Below are 18,189 nucleotides of genomic sequence, written 5' to 3' on the forward strand. Positions count from 1 at the left end.
AAAGGCATTAAATGGCCTCTACATCATTATATTTCAAGCAGGAATTGTTCTTTGCACATCTAATCCATGAATGTTGCATTTGGGGGCAATTGTTTCAAGTGGCAAGTTATGTGCAATCATCTTTAATAAAATAAGTAGCAGCAACTATTCCTCTAAAACTCAACAACTATGGCACCGCAGTTACTTTTAATCAGCAATCTGGGCAATAGCATCTTATGTCATTCTTTTTTGCCTATTATAAACAGACAAGTTCCCTCTCTCTTGGCTCAGCATACCTCAAAAATGTGAAAACAAGGGGACAGTGCTATATACATATAGCACTCTCCTCCTATTTATATTATATAAATATATATTAATCTAACAAATGAATAGAATATCTTTATTTGATCTTTCAAGGGTTACATCATAGTTTATTCCTTAACTTATAACAATTCATTTAGCAACTGTTTGAAGTTAAAAAAACACTAAAAAAAGTAACATAACCGATCCTCACATAATTATTGCAACTTCCATATTCACCAATGATCAAAATTCAGATGCTTGGCAACCAAATTGTTTTAATGATCTTTTTTTCCTCTTGAAGAGTTGACTTTATGGGGAAGCTTAATTTTAAAAATTGGGGGGGAAAGATGGTGAGATGGAAAAATTAAATGGAAGCCATAGATATTGACTATGGACTAAATGATAGACAATTATGAATTTTGAAAATATGCTGTGTTAAGAGACTAATACCATCTATCATATGTAATCTACCATATGTGAATGCAATATTTACAGTTATAAAATTTGTTAACAACATTGTTAAAACACTGCCCACAGCAGTGTTTTCAGTTTCTGAGACCTCTGAAATATTAGAACAACTTGTAAAATCCTTTACAAATATAAACTACCAAATTAAGATATAAGAGGAGACCATGGTTTTTCTCTTTTCTCTATTAACTTTCATAAGTGTGCAAGAATTCTGTTCCCCTCCTTAATGTCCTAATTCAGCAAACTGCAAGATCATGAAGAAGAAATCAAATCATTGCAGCAAGTTAAAGGAAATAGAGACGTAATATCTTCATTTATTATATATTTAACAGTAACTTTAAAAAAGATACCTTGGAAAGGGAATGCTCATAGTCAGAGCTTTGCCAGATCATTTATATAGCAAGAAACATGCTTTCTATTCACATTTTCGTCCCATACAAGTAAAACACATTTAAATTGCTAGAACTGTGATATTGCAAAGAGATTCTACAGTGGAATAGAAAAGCTTGCAGGATGTTGCAAGAATAGTGAACAATTAGATAAAAAGGTTGTTGCTATTGTAAGAGCATTTGCTGAGAAAAGTGTACATTTGAAAAACTTGTTTCAAAATCAGCTCAAAAATAAAATGCTAGAACAATAAATAATAAAACTATCATCTTAGCTGCTTTTGCTGCATCTTGATGTAATTAAGGGGCCAGTCATAGCAGGATGCCAAGATATCTGACTGCCTTCGCAGTGGTTATTGCTTTTATACAGTTTTCCACGCAGCAAAAGGTAGAAAAGAGCAACAGCATTTCATTGGTGTATTCTCCTTACCAATCTTCATCCTGTTGTTACAAACTAGGTAAGTTCATGTACCAGCCAGGGGTACAGGTCTTACATACGTAAACAGTTTGCTGCACACAACCTCTACACGAGCTCTGTCTCTACATCTCGCTCTTTTTTGTTTTGTTAGACAATGCATTATCGTAAGAGGGGTTAGTGAAAGGGTCATAATCAGGAGAGGGGCATCCTTGCAATTGCTTATACAGGGCATAAACCTTACCCTGAGGCAATGTAAGAGGGGGTTGGGGGCGAAAAGCTGTAATGGGATCGGATTGGTCGCTGTGCTGTCTGGAGAGTCATCTTTGCCATTTCTGGGACCGGATCCAGGGACTGATGCCACGATATCCTTAGCTGGGCGGACACAATGTACTGGAATCCACAAAGGTCCTGTAGGAGCAAGCACAGCAGCATATCCTCATCCCCATGTAATGTTTTATCTGGTAATGCCTGAAGGGGGAGTCAAGCCTGCTTTATGTTGAAAGTATCTGATAAGTGATAAAATTTTGTATCTGATAAGTGATAAAATTTTGAATGGAAACATTCAATTGATTTAAGGTAAATAATACTTTTTTAACCTGTTGTGTTACCCATGACAGATTAGGTGCTCGAGAGCCCTCCCTTTCTATTTGTTTGTGGAGGCAGTCTTTAAAGGACCGATTAACGCAATCCACTATGGCTTAACCTGTGGAATTATAAGGGAGCCCATGAGTAAGAACAATATTTCAAAAGTGAAAAATATGAGAAATAACATGATTAGCTGTTTCCCCTCATTGAGGCGTGGCCCAAAGCACTCCTAATAAGTATCAATAGATAAATAAATATACTTCCAGGGAATCAAAGAGGGAACATGAGTGACATCCACTTGCCATAGTTGATTATAGGCAGAACCATGGGATTAACTTGCATGCCCCCCAAGGAGGATGCCCCAGAACATTGGGGACAGGATAAAATAATCTGCTTGGCTTTGGTCAGGGGGAATATGGCAAGCTTATGCCAACCACTTAGAGTTTTAATGGAAATTGACCAAATAAATTACTTTGGTTAAACTTAAACAAGGAAAAACTGGAGCAGAAAAAGATTGCAACATTTTATGCCCTAAATAAAGCTAGGGAGAGTGCTGTATCTTTTCCGGGGCAACTTGCAATCCTTAGGTACTCAAATCATTTTGTATTTCAAAAAAACAATTAGATTGTATATTTGGGGCTCCAATTAAAATATCATCCATATAATTATATTACAAAGCCAATGGATGATGTTTGCGAAAAGAGACTAATGCTGCAGCAACATAAAGCTGACATAATGTGGGACAATTCAACATTCCCTATGGTAAAACTGTCCAGTGGTAACATTTATTAGGTTCTGAATGGTTCACTGCAGGCACAGTAAATGCAAATTTTTTCCTGATCAGGGTGGCATAGTGGAATAGAAAGTAAACAATCCTTTAAATCAATTACCATCACCTCATGATCTTGGGAATCAAACTAGGACTGGATGTTCTGCACTGCAAAGGACTCATAGGTTGAATACATACATTAATGGCACAAAGGGCAAAATTCACTTAACAAATGTGTTAGCAACACAGATTTTGTGCCCAATTGTGGTAGTAAGTCAATGATTATCTGTATAAACCACCTCTGGCTATTAGTTTTTGATAATTCTCTTATATTCATGGCCTTTTCCCAAACTAAAGGGCAGGAGGGGGATTGCAGGGGACATAATATGTATCAGCAATCAATACATCAATTTTTAGAATTTCACTTTTTTATGAAAGCCCCAGGTACTGTTTATATAATTCTCATTAATTAGACCTAGTCTCAGACTGTTTGCTTTTACTCCAACATTGTTAAAATAGACATGTTATCAATAATACTTAAAAGTAAAGCACAGCTGTCATTCTTATCTCCTTCTACAAATACCTGATACAGATAAGAAGCTAAGTAAAATAGCATCAGTAATGAATAGCTGCACATTATGTTTGCTGTTTCTTCTATATTGCTTCTGTAAGGCAAAAAAAGTCTTAAATTATTCACTTCTAAATGTATTTACTTGGAAGTATATTTATATTGATTCCAGTAAACTTACTTCAAAGTACATTTTAGGATTGTTGCCTAGCAAAATGATTGAAGCAATGATTGTATGGTAATAAAAATATGTTGTTGATATTTGCATTTCCTCATAAATGTAGGGATCAGAGGGTTTTTGTTTAGCATTCCTCAGCCATGACAGGATTCTTGTTACAATTATTTTAAAAATAAATGGCTAGCCATTCATAAGATCAAATGAAATGTAAGAGCAGCTGAGGTCATACAACTACATACGTCCATTTATATTTACCACATTTGTGTAGTATATGGTACTATACCATACAGCTATAAAGTATTAACTAGCTTCCGGGAATATATAACACATAGAATCTATATAGAATCTATTAAAAAAACAAATATAATTTTGCACCTCTGAATTCTTCTTTTAAAAAACAGACAGGCATATAAATGCAGCTTACTCTTTGGAATGATCCAACTAATATCTAAGAATGGCTTCCAAATTAGTATGGAAATAAGCCACACAGCAATCTTCAAGACATTATTGTTTATTATCTGAAAATACAATAAAGTGAGTTTCAGACAATTCCCCAAACTTATGGAGACTCCACAGAAGAATTGCTCCTAAATAGTGTTGGGCAAACCCGTTGAAGTTCGGGTTCGGTGGGTTCAGCCGAACTTGACATCGGAGTTTGGGTTTGGGCCCTGAACTTGGGTCGAACCCGAACCCCAAGACCTCTGGCCCAGCAGGAGGTGAAGTGCTGGGGGGGAGGTCAGGCTCCGGGTCTGAAGTCGTCCCTCCTGCCCCCCCCCCCAAGCCGAGTCGGCAGCTTGAGCCTCAGATTATCAGGGGTGGCTGTTTTGTCACTAGTAATGATATCCCTATGTAGTGATATATCTAACTTGGTCTAAAATGTACAGGATGTGTATCTAAATCTCCAACATCCATTACAGATGTAATTGAAACTTATAATATGCCTTAAGGAACATTCACACACATAGAAACCCCTTATATGAAATCACATCCTTTTATTTATTGTTCCCCTTTCTCTTTTCAAAAATTGGTTTCTGTTTGCCCAAACCGAAAGAGAAATGCAAGTCTATCTGGTGTTTTTTTTCCAGAGAAACTGCCTGTCTATCACTGTCATACTTCAATTTTCTCCAAGAAAATGCTTATTTCCCACTGTAGGGCATGATCACAAGGTGGTTAAAAGATCCAGAAGGTTAAAATGGAAAAAGAAGGGGCAGTAGCTACATCACCTATAGATAAGAACTAGTCATTTGTGTTGGCATGTAACATGCAAGATAATCTGATACTTTATTTATCTCCCTTCAGGTTGTGCATTAATGTGTATATGCTTCGATTCTAGTTCCACAAAGCGTCTCAAATCTGTAGAGGATGAAATGGACAGTCCTGGTGAAGAGCCATTCTATACCAGCCAAGGGCGGTCTCCAGGAAGTGGGAGTCAATCTAGTGGATGGCATGAAGTGGAGCCAGGTAAATAAAGTCACCCAGGTGGCTTTGGAGGAAATGGGGAGTTTTTAGCATTCCTGAACTCCATTTACTGATTCTGATGAGAACTAGTATTAATGTGTGAATTGGTATTTGAAAGGCACGGGGAGTTGAATACATCTGCAGCTGTAAATCCTTTGTTAATATCCATTTTGTTCTTCAGGCAAGCATTTGTAGTCTTGAATAATGGTTTCCATGGTTGTCAAGGTTTTCTTATCCCAAAATATTACTCTCAATTAGATTGGCTTGCCCCCAAAAGGAGTGTACACTGCAACTGTATTTTATTGTCAAATGACAGATGCTTGATTCTTCTTAAAAAAAGAAAAGAAACACAAAACCTTTCAAATTGTTCACTTAAATTGATTTTATTCTGCCATAGTATTGTCAGAAAAGAGGTGCTTTTGTTAATTTGAAAGTTTGTACTGTGGCTTTATTAGGTAATTTTCAAATCTCTTTTTATTTAATATTTGTATAAGTCGCTACATATTTACTTATTTAAAAGATATTACCACCCATCAAGCAGCTCTGGGCGGCTTATGGCAACCATAAAACCAATAAATAAATAATAATAATTGGGGTTTCCCACAGAGTGTTCAGGTATTCTGCTTCTATACCTTCTTTAACTGTACAATTCCAGCCCATAAGTAAAAAAGATCAGTCTCACCAGCCTTCCAAAAAACTACAAGGATGGAAATTGTCGAATTGACAGCAGGAGAGGATTTCATAAAGAAGCAACAGAACGGGCTTACTTCCAAGATCCTGCTAGATGATAAAATTTATAAAGAGAGGACCTGGAGAATGCCCACCCTATCTGATTTAGTAAGATGGGCTGATATTCTTAGCAAAAGGTGATGCTGTAAATAGCCAGGTCCCATGCCATGTAGAGTTTTAAAGATGACCTTCACCTTGAATTGCACCCAGGAAAAAAATGGAAGCCGTGCAGTCAATAAACAACACATACACCCAGAGAGAGAGAGAGAGAAAGTGAGGAGGAGGAGGAGAGAGAGAACGAACGAACTTATGGGTAATTTCTTGCAAAGTAGCACTAATGAATTCTAGTAAACTTACAGGCCGTTTTGGGTTCCTTGGGAGTTTAGCTTATTATCCATACTTTCAATATAGGAAACTAATGTCATCAGGAAGGATTCTAATGTCACAAGTCATCTGATTTAATGTTTTCTAACCACAAATTCTATAAAGCCTAGGTTCTTTTGACATTGGGATGGTTGAGAACAAGATACATTCAATTTAGATAAAACAATTTTTTTTCATCAGCCTTATTTTTCTTTGAGTTAATTGCTTTCAAGAGAAACTATTTTGGGGTCTTCTTTATTGGGCTGATTTTGTAACTGTATGACTCAAAAGCATGAGAGACAAGGAACATAGCTGGGAGTAGCCAATATTTTTGATGGTCAGTTTTTCTCAGATGATTAAATCATTTATCCCTCTACAATACTGGCTTTAAGCTGGCTTTGTGAAGTTTTCTACTGCCCTACCTTTCCATATCAGTATAAATAGCTTATGGGTCTTCTAACTGCACATCTTTCTGATGTTTTTTCCAGTTTCTATAGCTTTGATTGTATTCTTTGCTGTCACCAAAGTAACTTTAAGGTATTTTGAGATAATTTATTAATAGGTAGATAATAATTTTCAGCTACTAAAATACATTTTAGTATCGCTGCTTGATAAAACAGAACTTTTATTTTTGTATGAAAATTCTGTTTGTTGCTTGCTGCCTGTTTATTGCGTGCAGGTAGTGAAAAATAGATACTGGTTCTGGATTCCTATTTGTGATTTAACCAAGAAATGGTAAATGAGTGCAACTGGATCATATTATTTGATCATCATAAATTCAATCCAACTGTGGTGTTCTAATTCAGGAGACTAGGATGGTATATATATAATATATATATAATAAAATGGTTAGAAGCAAATAGGTAGATCTTGCTTAATAACTTTTCATTTGGCAATCATTTGAAGTTAGTATGGCACTGATTGAAAGGTTATGGCCGTGTCTTCAAACTTACAGCCATTGCAGGAGAAGCAGTGAGATCCTTGCCTAATGACTGCAATTAGAATTACCAGACCTGCCATTGCTAGGCAGTATGTTTACGTGATGTTAATGATGACTTCACTTGGTGATAGAAATTACAGTCCCAATTAGGTTTGTTAAGTGAGGACTGTAGTTCACGTTACGGATGTGTGCTGATAAATTTCTGGAGGGCTTGGTAAAAAATGAGACAAGTGATGTCCTTAATGTAGTATCATGTACTACAAAATGAAAAAGAAAAACTCTGTGAAATTATTTATTTATTTATCTATCTATCTATTTATTTATTTATTTATTTATTTATTGGATTTGTATGTTGCCCCTCTCCGAGGATTCGGGGCGGCTCACAACATATCAGAACAACATAACAATACATCTAAAAATCCAATTAATATAGCTAAAAAAGACTTTAAAACTCTAATAATAAAATAATAATAATAAACATTCATCACCATTCACTCAACCAAACATATTAAACATTAATTGATTAGGGGGCTAAGATCTAGTGGCCCCAAGCCTGGCGGCATAAATGGGTCTTTAAATTTTTACGGAAGGCGAAGAGGGTGGGGGCAGTGCGAATCTCCAGGAAGAATTGATTCCAGAGGGCCAGGCCTCCCACAGAGAAGACCCCTAGGCCCTGCCAAACGACATTGTCTGGTTGACGGGACCCTGAGAAGGCCAACCTTATTAGGCCCCAGAAAACAAAATGAATCAGCACACATTTAGTGGAAACCTTAGTAAAAAATGGAAGAACAAAACACTAAGAGGACTAAATAGGATGAATTGTAAGAAAGAATTAGAATCCGGAATCATTGTTTTGAGATGATGTTCGCCAGAGTAATTTCCATTCTCATCTTGGCCAAAAAAAAAATCTTTTCTGACTTTTTTCTTTGGTAGTTGTTTTAACACAGTGGTGTTGGCATCTGATAAGTTGTATTATATTTTTAAAAATAGAAAATCATATATTCATTCAGTTAAAAAATGGGGGAAAGTCTGTTTTAAGCCTTTTTGTCTTGATAACCCTTGGTGGTGTTAAATTTTATCTGTACTGCATGATTGGTTGCACATCATATTGTAGCATTTCATACATACAAATGCTGTAAGAACTGTGAGTTTAAATTATTTATTTATTTTATTTATTAATTAGATTTGTATGCCGCCCCTCTCCGTTGCTTTATTGTTGTAAGTGTTGGAATAAACTTTGGAAAGATCATACAAAATATGGACAAATTTAAGAATACTCTCACAAGATATTTCTTGGGAGCATTGTTCCTTTTTTTAGTTCCAAGACAGACCGTATATTAAACACTGAAACTCTGTTGTTGCTCTGAATTTATTCAGTCTCATAATGCACTGACTTAATTGCAAGATTCTTGCACTGAGCAGGGGGTAGGACTAGAGGAACTCCACTCCTTTCTGACTTTTAAATTCTGTGTTTCTGTGATTTGTGGCTCAGTCAAGCAAAACAGTGCATTAAATCTTCGCTCCTAATATTATACTCATGGAGACTCACATCCATTTACCTGCACTCCAGTGTGCTTGGGGAGTTCTCAGGCCTGGAATGGCTGGAGTCTGCCAAAAAAAGATGAATTTCCTTTCACACAGGAAGACTCTGCAAAGTAAAACAAAGCAGACATGAAGTAAATTATTTCTGCTTTTCAAATATCTCTTGTGGTATCCTCTTCACCGTTTAACTTTATCTCAGCACTTTCCTCACGTAAATTTTTGCTAACAGAGAAGGAAGGCAAGAGGAGATAATGAAGATGCTTGGCTGGAAAGCCATGCAGCTTCAGGCTTGGATTTGCATTGTACTACAATTCTATAGGTGACTTCATTTTAAAAATTAATATACAGTGTTCCCTCGATTTTCGCGGGGGATGCGTTCCGAGACCACCCGCGAAAGTTGAATTTCCGCGAAGTAGAGATGCGGAAGTAAATACACCATTTTTGGCTATGGACAGTATCGCAAGCCATCCCTTAACACTTTAAACCCCTAAGTTACCATTTCCCATTCCCTTAACAATAATTTACTCACCATTATTACTGGTATTCACCATTGAATAAGACACTTAGTAATCCTGATATTTATAAACATAATTATTTATTAACAATAATTATTTTCTTTGTTATTTATTTGCAAAAATTATTAGTTTGGCGATGATGTATGACGTCATCGGGGCGGGAAAAACCGTGGTATAGAAAAAAAAACCACGAAGTATTTTTAAATTAATATTTTTTGAAAAACCGTGGTATAGGCTATTCGCGAAGTTCAAACCCACGAAAATCGAGGGAACACTGTAATCAGTTACGAAGGTCTTGGATTCAAAATTCATTTTATTTATCATTTATCATGTTATAGGGCATGGTTCATATTTTTTCTCACTGTAGTTTGTAACAAATGCCCATGATAGAATAAAGCTTGGTTTTGTACATCATTTTGAGTAATTGCTAAGTCCGTTGAAACAACATTCTGAAACAAATTTTGTGCTAATCTTATATATATATTACAACGTTCTGGGGGGTTTTAGGGGTCCTTCCGCTTTCTTTATTATGTTGTCTTGGAAAAAAGGAATCTTCTGCTTATATGTTTCTTTTATGAGCTTTCTGAAAACTAACTCTCAATATACAAGTGCAGGTGACTCTGTATGAAAAGTATGTGTAGGGAGCAGTAAGAAATTAGATAAGTACTGTCAGACCTTGTAAAGAATGAGGCAGGATAACCCAGAATAGAACGGAAAGCAAAACAGGAGCAATTCTTAAGACAACTAGGGAGGAATTCTCTTAACAGAAAACAGCTACAGAAGTTGGACATTATCATATGGCACATTTTGGCATATTGGAATAAGTAGGTTTCACTTTTAATATGATTAATGCACTTCTGTAGCTACTGTTATTTTATGGTTATGGCATTGAATTCCAGGATACCATCATAAAAATCATATTCTTAAGTGCTACAGCAATGCTAGGAAATTGCTACAAAATGTTAGCTTTAAAAGTGAGGGAGCAATCACTTGAATTTAAAGTTTAGATTTAAAATATGTATATTGAAATACAACAGCCTCTTTATAGTTTGGTCTAGTTAAGTAAGGCATGAGGCTAGAAACCGGAAGACTGTTAAGTTCTAGCCTGTCTTAGTCATGAAAGCCACCTGGGTGACTTTGTTGTAGTCACTCTCAGTCAGCCCAATTCCGCTGAGAGGGTTGTTGTAGAAAAATAGGAGGAAAATATGTTTGATTTGTTCACTATCTTAGGTTGTTTATAACAAATAATAAATATTTATTTATTTATTTTATTTATTTTGTCCAATACACAATGAGGGTTTTAGTGGGTATATACGTATATATACACACATAGTAAAATATATGATGAAGGTTATAGAGGAGATACTCATAGTAAAATATATCTATGAAAGAATAGAAAAGAAGATATAGTAATAGAACATATCAATGAAAGAATAGAAGAAGAGATATAGGAATAGAAGAAAAGTATAGGAGATATAGGAGAGCACTAGGACAGGGGACAGAAGGCACTCTAGTGCACTTGTACTTGCCCCTTAATATATATAAATAAATGAATGAATGAATGGGTGAATGAATAAATGAATATGTTATTATAACTCTTACAGTTCCCAATTAAGCTTCTTTTAAAAATCAATTCTGTTTTCACTGTTGTCCTTCTGAATTTCCCCAAGCAATTAAAATAAGAAGGGGGGAAAAAGCTACGCAGCTTAATTTCCTTTGGATAAAAGCTCACTGTAGAATTAATGGATTCTGTACAATATGTGCTTTATTTGTAAATATTTTGTTATACGTTGAGTATTTGTTTGCCTCCCCTTGTAAGCAAAACACAAGGGGAGGCAAACACTCCACAGTCAATCCAGCTGTTATTTGTGTTGTTAAAACTGCATCAACAATGCCAGCTATTGCCATCTGACACCTTTTAATTGTCTGTTAACTTCTCTTTTCTGATACATCTATAGTCTTTCTGTCATGGGGCATATTCACAAACATCTTATGGAGTCTACACCCAAACCTTCATCTTGTAGAAGAGTTATCTGTGCCTAGCTGGGAAATTCTGGAAGTTAATCCGCTTATCTTAAAGTTTTTGAGGTTAAAACTGGTTTAAAAGACATTTACCTTAGTAATAGGAAACCTCTGTTGGAATAATGTAAACTGCAGAAGCGCTCAAGACTAGTTCACTCAAACCCTGTGCTAAGTTGAAGGATCCAATCTGGGCCAGTCACCAGGCTCAGAGGTTTAGTTTTCTGAGCTTTCAGACTCATGCTGTAGCCCATCTTTAGGGAATATCTTTCTGTGCTTTGGGCTCCTTTGTGTGGGATGTTGCATGTGGTTTTTCAGATTTTGATTGTAGTGTTGATACCTGGCTGTTTAGTCATTGGCTGTTTCATGCTGCCAAGCACTCTTCTGCTAAGTACAGTAGTACCTCTAGATACGAGTTTAATTCGTTCCAGAAGGGAGCTTGTATGTCGAACAACTCGTATCTGGAACAAATGCCTTTAGCCTTTGTTTTTCCCTGCTGAGATAACCAGAAGCAAGGATTCTTGCGCCACCTAGTGGACGCTCGGCTCGTATCCCAAATTTGAGCTCGGGTCTCGAAAAGAAATTTCTCTCCCCTCGTGGTTCGTATCTTGGAATACTCGCATGTGGAGCAGCTCGTATCTAGAGGTACTACTGTACTTAATAAGCACTCCAGCTTATCAACCCAGACTCAGTCCAGCCCAGACTCATTCCCTGGGTTTCTATCACTTCCCTGGCTGTTTTTGTGCCTGCTTGTCCAACGATCTTAGTAGCTGCAAAATTGAATGCATTGAATGAATACATTCAGCTTTTCATTTAAGATTGTTGGGAGAAGCAGGACTTTACAGAGAAATATCCAAATTCAAAATGAGGAGGAGTTTCCTGATGGTGAAACTATTATACAGTAGAACAGCCCCCTGGAGTCATCACTAAGGGTTCCCAAGCAAAGATCCATCAACTTTTTGTCTGGGTGATAATGATAATTCTTTCCAAGAACAAGGAATCTGAACTAGAAGTCCCTTCTAACCTTCAGCGATGTGAAATACTTTCTCCACTTTAATTATTTCTGAACTGGCCCACTGTTTTACTGTTACCAGTGTTACCAGTAAAACAGTGGGCCAGTCATCAGCTTTACTTTCTGATACCTACTAGGCATTTGTAATGTCCAAATATATTTGTGAAACGTGTTGTATTGTCCCCTTGGTGGTTTTTATTAAATTAATATAATAATTTTAAAATGTAGATGGACAAGGAATCATCCAAATATAAAAAGAGATATCTGCAAGAGCATTGCTACCTGTAGGCATAATGTCACATACATAAAACAATCATTTACTATATCCGCTTTCAGGCACACAATATTTCACTGAGTCTAATGAATCATTGTAACTGCCATTTGTATACTTTTGTATACTGTTTGCACAGCCTCACTTCAGTTATGCCCCTCTGACTATAGCCAACAAAAATCTATTAATGAATATAAAACTACAATAAATGCAGCAGGTCAATAGTAGTATTTGGAGACAAGTAGGAGCTTTCCATTGCAGCCATTAAGTAAAATAATTAAATACCCTTCATTTGTTCTTATAGACCCAGATACGATGACAGAAACTTAGCATTGGATCAATATGTCTCTCTTTCTTTGCAATTTATGCAGCAGCCAGTGACCATTATCTGTGACAATCATCCGTTTCATTGACATTATTGCATTAAAACCATAGAAGTTATAGATGGAAGGGCTGTCAGAAAATTGCATCTTTTACCCCTTCGGCAATGCAGTATATCTGCTTGGACTTTTTCCCCTAAATATGAGTCCTTTTCAGTATTCCTTCGCTACGTGGAACTTGTTTTAGCTTGGCCTTTTCTATATTTGTAGAAATGGCAAGGGTTGGAAGACATGTAATCCAATTCAATTCAATTTATTAGATTTGTATGCCGCCCCTCTCTGAAGACTCGGGGCGGCTCACAACAACAATAAAAACAGTATAACAATGGAACAAATCTAATAATAAAATTACATTAAAAAACCCCAACAATTAAAAAACCATACAACACATACATACCAAAAATAAAATATAAGAAAGCCTGGGGGAGATGTCTTAATTCCCCCATGCCTGGCGATATAGGTGGGTCTTGAGTAACTTGCGAAAGACAAGGAGGGTGGGGGCCGCTCTAATCTCCAGGGGGAGTTGATTCCAGAGGGCCGGTGCAGCCACAGAGAAGGCACTTCCCCTGGGACCCGCCAAATGACATTGTTTGGTCAACGGGACCCGGAGAAGGCCAACTCTGTGGGACCTTATTGGCCGCTGGGATTCGTGCGGTAGAAGGCAGTTCCGGAGGTATTCTGGTCCAATGCCATGAAGGGTAATGGCCATTTACCACAACGTATGGCCTCTTTCTATAGTTGTTTCCTTTATTATCATAAAAGGAAAAATCCTAAACTTCCTTTTATGTTTCCACGTATAAAGGTAATAGAAACATAGAAGTCTGACGGCAGAAAAAGACCTCATGGTCCATCTAGTCTGCCCTTATACTATTTTCTGTATTTTATCTTAGGATGGATATATGTTTATCCCAGGCATGTTTAAATTCAGTTACTGTGGATTTATCTACCACGTCTGCTGGAAGTTTGTTCCAAGGATCTACTACTCTTTCAGTAAAATAATATTTTCTCATGTTGCTTTTGATCTTTCCCCCAACTAACTTCAGATTGTGTCCCCTTGTTCTTGTGTTCACTTTCCTATTAAAAACACTTCCCTCCTGAACCTTATTTAACCCTTTAATATATTTAAATGTTTCGATCATGTCCCCCCTTTTCCTTCTGTCCTCCAGACTATACAGATTGAGTTCATTAAGTCTTTCCTGATACGTAATCCTACAAACAGTTCATTTAGTGACTGTTTGAAGTTACAACAGCATTTAAAAAGTGACTTATGACTGTTTTTCACACCTATGACAATTGCAGTCATGTGTTCAAAATTCAGATACTTGACAACTGACTAATAGTTATAAGTTATAACAGTTGCAGAGTCCTGGAATCATGTGATCTCCTTTTGCTACCTTCCAACAAGCAAAGTCAAATTCACTTACCCACTGCAGTGATTACATATTTTCAGAAAGAAACCCATTTGAAGGGGGAGATAACATTTTAGTCTTGATACCCTCAAAATGAAAGTGCAGATTGCAAAATCTGGTTTTAGCCAGAATAATATGCATATATTTAACTATAAGTGTATTTAAAATCTGAGATTGTCTTGGGAAAATAGCTAGTTCATTAGAACAGATTTTGTTCCAACCTTCTCCTGTTGACATTCATGCATTCTCTGAAGTCTTTCAAAGACTTTTGCTGACATTGGCTGTCTGAAAAATAAAAGGGGAGAAAGAAAGCTGTGAAAGACACTACAGCAGTACCTCTGTTTCCTGTCTTCCTCTCCTCCTCCTCCAACTATTACATCACCAGAGATTATTTCAGGTTTTTACAATTGAGAAATTTACTGAATTTATGTTCAAACTATAAATAAGCTTAGCAATTGTAATGGAACAGCCAAGTCTGTAAGTTGGAGCACCCTGTAAGTTTCCAGCCATATCTTCCAGAAAGTTTTTGTGTTTTTTACTCCCAGGCCTCACTTCCTGCTTTGTGGTAGAAGTTTCATAGTTTTTGCTGAAATCACCAAACTTCTTTAAGCATCTCACCTGCTGTCCCTGTTCCCGCACCCTTCCAGTGCATAGGAGAGAGAGGGCCTTCTTCCTAGAGCAGTGATAGCGAACCTTTTCGGCACCGAGTGTCGAAAAGGTCACGCAGAAATGTCGCTCATCAGCATCACGCTCTGGAAAAGCCAAGTTTCCAGGTTCTAGTGCACATGTGCATCCAACAATCAGCTGGCCTGAACATATGCGTACACTGTTTTTTTGCGCTCCAGAAAAGCTGAACATCTGGGTTCTGGCATGCATGCACGCCTGGCAATCGGCTGGCTGGCACGCATGCACACACCAGTTTTTGGCACTGCCACATGCGCTAAGGACAGCTGATCATCATACATTTGTGGAAGAATCCTAGAAGACAAACCGGCAAGGCTGTGTATTTATTTATTTATTTATTTATTTATTTATTTATTTATTTATTTATTTATTTATTTATTTATTTATTTATTTATTTATTATTTGGATTTGTATGCCGCCCCTCTCCGAAAACTCGGGGCGGCTCACAACAAGTGAAAAGACAATCCAAGGCCTCATGGCTTTGCATGCCACTTTGGGGACACATTTCATAGGCTTGCCATCACGGACCTAGAGGATGAAAAGGAAAAATGCAAAAGATTTGAAGAAGCAAGAGCCAATTTGGTCTCATGGTTGTGTCACCAGACTAGAAAGCAGAGGATTGTGAATTCAAGTTCTTTCTTACCAGGGAAAGCCAGCTGGGTGCTTTTAGGCAAGTCACTCTCTCAGCCCAACTCATCTTCCAGAGTTTTTTAGTTATTTGCACGCACACATACATTCTGGGAATTGCAGTTCATCTGTCATAAAGGGGCCATAGTTCCCCACCCCTGATCTAGACTGTTCTGTCTTTAGAAATTCCCAGTTATTCATCAGAGGCTATGGAGAACTGTGTTAAATCCCACTCTTTTGCCAACTTGGTGCCATAACTTCTGTCCTTTAAAAAAAACACACACACAAATCCTAAAACTCTTTCCTAATCCAGCAGAGCTGAGGGCAATTTTTGTGGCTGCAGTAGTGACAAATCATATCTTGTGAAGGTGGATTACATGCCTGTACCTATGGTAATGTATATTATGTGTGTGAAGTGGCAGCTTTTGCAGGTTGTGGCTATAACAATAATAATGTACACTCTGACGTACAATACAGTGGTACCTCGACATACGAGTTTAATTCATTCCAGACCCGAGATCGTAAGTCGATCAACTCACATCTTGAACGAATGCCTTTAGACTTTGTTTTTCGCGCCGAAATAACTGTAAGCAAGGAAATTCTTTTGCCACCTAGCGGAAGCTCAGCTCGTATCCCGAATTTGAGCTCGGATGTCGAACAGAATTTTCGCTCGTGTCGTGGCTCGAATACTCACATGTGGAGCAGCTCGTATCTAGAGGTACCACTGTATCCCCATGTAAATAGATTGAAGTATTTCACACACATAAGAAAAAATAATGAAATACAGTGTTCCCTCGATTTTCGCGGGTTCGAACTTCGCGAATAGCCTATACCACGGTTTTTCAAAAAATATTAATTAAAAAATACTTCACGTTTTTTTTTCCTATACCACAGTTTTTCCTGCATGGTGATGTCATACATCATCACCAAACTAATAATTTTTTTAAACAAATAACAAAAAAATAATAACTATTGTTAATAAATAATTATGTTTATAAATACAGTGATCCCCCGCTCGTTGCGAGGGTTCCGTTCCAGGAGCCCCCGCAACGAGCGGGTTTTCGCGAAGTAGCGATGCGGAAGTAAAAACACCGTCTGCGCATGTGCAGACGGTGTTTTTACTCCCACAGCGCTAGCGAGGAGCCGAAGATCGGGGGCGGGGCGGCTGTTTGCCGCCGGCATGGAGGGCTTCCTAGCAGCCCCCCAAACCCGGGTTGGGGGTCCGGGGGCGCTGGCTCTCGGCGGTTTTGAGCTGAATCCGGAAGCGAATTCGCTTCCGGATTCAGCTCAAAACCGCCGATAGCAAGCGGCAAGGAACGGCTTGTCTCGGCGCTTTCGAGCTGACAGCTCGAAAGCGCCGAGACAAGCCGTTCCTTGCCGCTTGCTATCGGCGGTTTTGAGCTGAATCCGGAAGCGAATTCGCTTCCGGATTCAGCTCAAAACCGCCGATACCAAGCGGCAAGGAACGGCTTGTCTCGGCGCTTTCGAGCTGACAGCTCGAAAGCGCCGAGACAAGCCGTTCCTTGCCGCTTGCTATCGGCGGTTTTGAGCTGAGTCCGGAAGCGAATTCGCTCCCGGACTCAGCTCAAAAGCGGCGAGAATGAACGGCGTGGGCGGGCGAAGGGCGGGCGGCAGCGAGGAGTTTGCGTGGGCGGTGGGGAAACTCCTCGCTGACGCCAGCAAGAGGGGGAAGACCCAGGGAAGCCGCTGCCATCTACGCATGCGTGCCCGGCACGCATGCGTAGATGGTATTTTTGACTTCCGGGTTGAAAAATAGCGAAGTACCCTGTTCGCAATGGTTGGGGACGCAATAAACGGGGGATCACTGTATCAGGATCACTAAGTGTCTTATTCAATGGTGAGTACCAGTAATAATGGTGAGTAAATGGTTGTTAAGGGAATGGGAAATGGTAATTCAGGGGTTTAAAGTGTTAAGGGATGGCTTGTGATACTGTCCATAGCCAAAAATGGTTATTTACTTCCGCATCTCTACTTTGCGGAAATTCAACTTTCGTGGGCGGTCTCGGAACGCATCCCCCGCGAAAATTGAGGGAACACTAAATCAAGTTTGATTAAAATACTCAAAATTTTCTGAACACTTCTCACAGATAACATTAGATGTCAAAATATATACAAGAAGATCATACGCTTTTCTAGTTACATTTGACACCTGCCACAAAGCACTGCCTGTATGACTTATATTTAGAGGAAACAATTATAAAGGTTCATTGTTGTGCATAAACTAGAAAAAGAAAGGAAGGTGGGAGAAAATGGAATAAAGAGAGGGGGGTTGGATGAAGGATGAGAATTTGCTTTCTACAATATTTCTCTTTGTGATCAGTGTACTCTTTAATAAGGTATGACATATTTTCTGGGGCATTGATGAAAAATTCTGGCCAACGTTACTAGTTATTTCAGCTTAAGATTCAATTCCTTGTCAGTTACACATACATACACATATCTGTTAAGATTTTTTAACTTGCTTTTTTTTTTTGCTTGCTTCAATTACAATTTTTAGAGGTGATTTTCCCCCCTTCTATCAACCCCCCCCCCCCCGGACAATTTCTGTTTCTTTTGCTACTATTT

The 18,189-nt window shown here is 38.1% G+C and overlaps 1 protein-coding gene across 5 annotated transcripts in view; it reads left to right on the top strand.

The window, feature by feature from the left end:
- The window catches only part of NFIA (nuclear factor I A), a 418,929-nt gene that overhangs the window by 317,617 nt on the left and 83,123 nt on the right, over positions 1–18,189 (top strand). For all 5 annotated transcript variants that reach the window (XM_070746027.1, XM_070746032.1, XM_070746029.1 and 2 more), the window contains one exon: positions 4,988–5,115. In XM_070746027.1, coding sequence (XP_070602128.1) covers positions 4,988–5,115 — 128 coding nt within the window. The remainder of the gene's footprint in view (positions 1–4,987; positions 5,116–18,189) is intronic.

This window comes from Erythrolamprus reginae, chromosome 3, assembly GCF_031021105.1.
Source record: "Erythrolamprus reginae isolate rEryReg1 chromosome 3, rEryReg1.hap1, whole genome shotgun sequence".
NCBI lineage: Eukaryota > Metazoa > Chordata > Lepidosauria > Squamata > Dipsadidae > Erythrolamprus > Erythrolamprus reginae.